The following is a 3,333-nucleotide window of genomic DNA, read 5'->3' on the forward strand; positions in this document are numbered from 1 at the left end:
TTTTTAGAAGGGTGTCTGCCACTCATTATGCCATTGATTGATTTTAACCCTTTGCCGACCAACGGGACTTTTGAGTCCGCTGTGTATTTTATCCATTTAAACATAGTTAAAATAAATTAAGTACTATCTGACCATAGTGACTTATAAGTCACTTCTTTTTTAATCAATAATGTTCCCGTAAATTTTCTGTGAAATCTATAGATGGCGTAAAATAAATCACATAATAAAATAAATATAGTTTAGCCCATAAAATAAATATCGATATTTATATAAATAGCCACAGCGCAAACCAGTATAGATAAGCAATGGGTTTTATTATTATTCTTTTCATTATAATCCCGAGAAACAGAACGTACCATTGAATATCATTATTATTGTGTATAAATATGTGTTTATTGACAATAATCACAACGGACTTTGAAGTCCCTATGGTCTGTTGCGACATTTTTATAGTTTTGACGAATATTCTCAGTCAAGCACTCGCGCGCCAAGTATATTGTTTATACGCATGCTATTTTTTTCGCTCTTGAGTGTTGTTTGTTCATTTATTAATTATTATTTACTCGTTAATTTTTTTAATTTATTTAATTGGTGAAATGAATAAATTTACAAAATTAAACGATCGTGAGATCGAAGATATATTAATTGAAATTCCTGGCGATGATGGTGGTCTAACTGATCTCGAAGACATAAGTGACGATGATTTGATCGAAGAAAACAATTATTTAGACTTTTTAGATTCAAGCACGAATATACAAACCTCAGTAATAAATATAATGGGTATGTAATCAATAAAAAAAATGTATATAATATAATTATAATATTTTGTTTTTGCATTATTTTATAAATATAATAATATTATATTTTGTATAGATCTTCCAATAGAATTTGCCGAAGAGACTGAAAATATTGCAGGGCCATCTAATGCTGTGCCAATGCATAATCCAGATGTGCTTTATGATCATGTCGATGACAGTTCTGAAGAAACAGATACTCAATGTAGTAAGAAAAAAAAAAGAAATAATAAAAAGGAAAATCGTCCTGATAGTGACATGGGCTGGAAAAAAAATTAGATCACCATGTTAATATTCCAGACTATAATGATTTTGAAGGTATTTTTAATATTACTTGTTTATTCATAATTTAATTTAATTGTTTATGGTACATTATAGGTACTTAGTATGTTTAATATAAAAGTAAAATTGTAATTGAAATTGTTATATAGGACCAATTCATGGATTTTTTGTCAACTGTGCAAGTCCAACTGATGTATTTCTTCAAGTGTGTGGTCCTATTTTGGAAAATATCTGTGCACAGTCTAATTTGTATGCCACTCAACGAGGGAAAACTTTGAATTTAAGAATTGAAGAATTGAAAGCTTTTATTGGTATTAATTTTGTAATGGGATATAATAGATTACCATCCTGGAAAGATTATTGGTCAACAAGTAATGATTTAGGTGTAAAAATAATTTCTGATGCTATGAGTCGAAAGCGGTTTGATGATATTTTGTGTTTTTTGCATATTAATAACAATAATGCTAAGACTTCTGATAATAAGGATAAACTTTTTAAACTAAGACCACTGCTTGATTCTATTAATATTAGATTCATGGAATTATATAAAGTGACTAGAGAAGTGAGTGTGGATGAGTCAATGGTTTTATTCAAAGGACGTAGCTCAATAAAGCAATACAATCCAATGAAGCCAATAAAAAGAGGTTATAAGATATGGTGTTTGGCTGATCAACATGGATATATAAGTAAGTTCTCTGTTTATCAAGGGAAAGAGGAAGTAATTGATGACTTTGTGGATTTTGGTTTGGGTGAGAGAGTAGTTCTAAACCTAACAAAGCCTTATTGGAATAAAGGAATGAAGGTATTTTTTGATAATTATTTTACATCTATACATTTATTAGAAAAATTAAAGCTAGAAAACACCTTTGCATGTGGTACCATACGATCAAATAGAAAGGATATTCCACTTCTAGCTCATGATAAAACTTTAGAAAGGGGCATGTATGATTTTTAGACTTCTCGTTTAGGTATTACTGTTTATAAGTGGAAGGATAATAAAATTGTACACTTGGCATCAAATTTCCATGGTGTTGAAGAAAGTAGTGTATTGTGTAACTGAACGTGATGGAACAAAAAAAACTATAAAATGTCCTACTGTAGTTAATGATTATAATAAATACATGGGGGGAGTAGACAAAGCAGATCAATTACGAGCTCTATATAATATCAATAGAAAATCAAAAAAATGGTGGCATAGATTGTTTTGGGGTGTTATTGATATTATATTTGTCAATTCATTTATTATTAATAACAAGCTTAGTGAATCAAAATTAACTGTTCTTCAGTTTCGAAGAGCAGTTGCCCAAGGACTAATAACACAAGGTAAATGTGGCCTAAAAAGAACAACGGATATATCTCCAGGGACTTCAAAAGGTAGACCATGTCTACAACCAAGAAGGGGCAAACAGTTGTTTTCAACAACTTCAGATGTGAGGTTAGGGAACTTAGGGGCCCACTGGTTAAAATTTAGTAAAACGAGAGGTAGATGTGAAGTGTGCAGCAAAAATAATATAGAATCTAAACCATATACTAAATGTTCTACTTGTAATATTTTTTTATGTTTAAATGAAAAGAAACCATGTTTTAATGAATATCATTCAAAATAATGTGTTGTTCATTTTTAATATTATAATTATTATTTTTTTTTTTTTTGTACATTACTATTATGTTTATATGTTTTTAATAAAAGTCTTATTATATGATAAATTATGAATTGAACATTTATAATATTAAACATAGTAACCACTCAATGTTCTTAATATTAGTCTGCTATATAAAAAAATTGACCATTTAGTTTTTGATACTATAACTATTTTCTTTAAGTTTATATTGTTGTTAATTTGAAGCATGAATTATATACATATTTAAATGGTCATTATATTTTTAATTAATTAATTAATTAAATTTTAACTAATTATTACTTATTTATCATAGGGAATAAGAAAATAGTAGTGTCGTAACGGACCATAGGGACTTTTAAGTATAGTTCTTAAATGACCAATGGGACTTATTTGTCCCACTCCTTAAAAAAATATTAAAAAACCTCCAATTTCAAATTTCTTAATTTCTAAATTCATCAAAAAAATAAAAATTTATAAAGGTGCAAAAAAAAAATCAAATTTCTATCACCATTTAATGTTGGTCTACAAAGGGTTAAATCAATATAGCCCAGAATTTTTTTCTGTAACAACATGAATTATCTTTTTTACAACATCTCCTATTGGTCCGCTTACGAGTTTTCATTTTTCAATCGTTG

At 28.3% G+C, this 3,333-nt stretch overlaps 2 protein-coding genes across 2 annotated transcripts; both read left to right on the plus strand.

Annotated features, from left to right (window-relative positions):
* Positions 1-27: 27 nt before the first annotated feature.
* On the plus strand, positions 28-1,318 carry LOC112681252. The gene is made up of 3 exons (XM_025551518.1): positions 28-780; positions 874-1,112; positions 1,226-1,318. Exons 1-2 carry the CDS (start codon positions 597-599, stop codon positions 1,071-1,073), a joined length of 384 nt encoding a protein of 127 aa, XP_025407303.1. The 5' UTR covers positions 28-596; the 3' UTR covers positions 1,074-1,112; positions 1,226-1,318.
* LOC112681251 (piggyBac transposable element-derived protein 3-like) lies at positions 1,080-2,511 on the plus strand (the record flags this gene model as incomplete). The annotated part of the gene is made up of 4 exons (XM_025551516.1): positions 1,080-1,112; positions 1,173-1,179; positions 1,226-1,878; positions 2,333-2,511. Coding segments are annotated over exons 1-4 (872 nt in total), but the record flags the coding sequence as incomplete, so codon positions are not given.
* Between the last annotated feature and the right edge of the window lie 822 nt (positions 2,512-3,333).

This window comes from Sipha flava, unplaced genomic scaffold (genome assembly GCF_003268045.1).
Source record: "Sipha flava isolate LNK unplaced genomic scaffold, YSA_version1 18880_pilon_pilon, whole genome shotgun sequence".
NCBI lineage: Eukaryota > Metazoa > Arthropoda > Insecta > Hemiptera > Aphididae > Sipha > Sipha flava.

Coding starts and splice junctions, on each gene's coding strand:
- LOC112681252 (XM_025551518.1), top strand. CDS start 597: ATGAATAAATTTACAAAATTAAACGATCGTGAGATCGAAGATATATTA. Junction 781..873: donor CTCAGTAATAAATATAATGG/GTATGTAATCAA, acceptor TATTTTGTATAG/ATCTTCCAATAGAATTTGCC.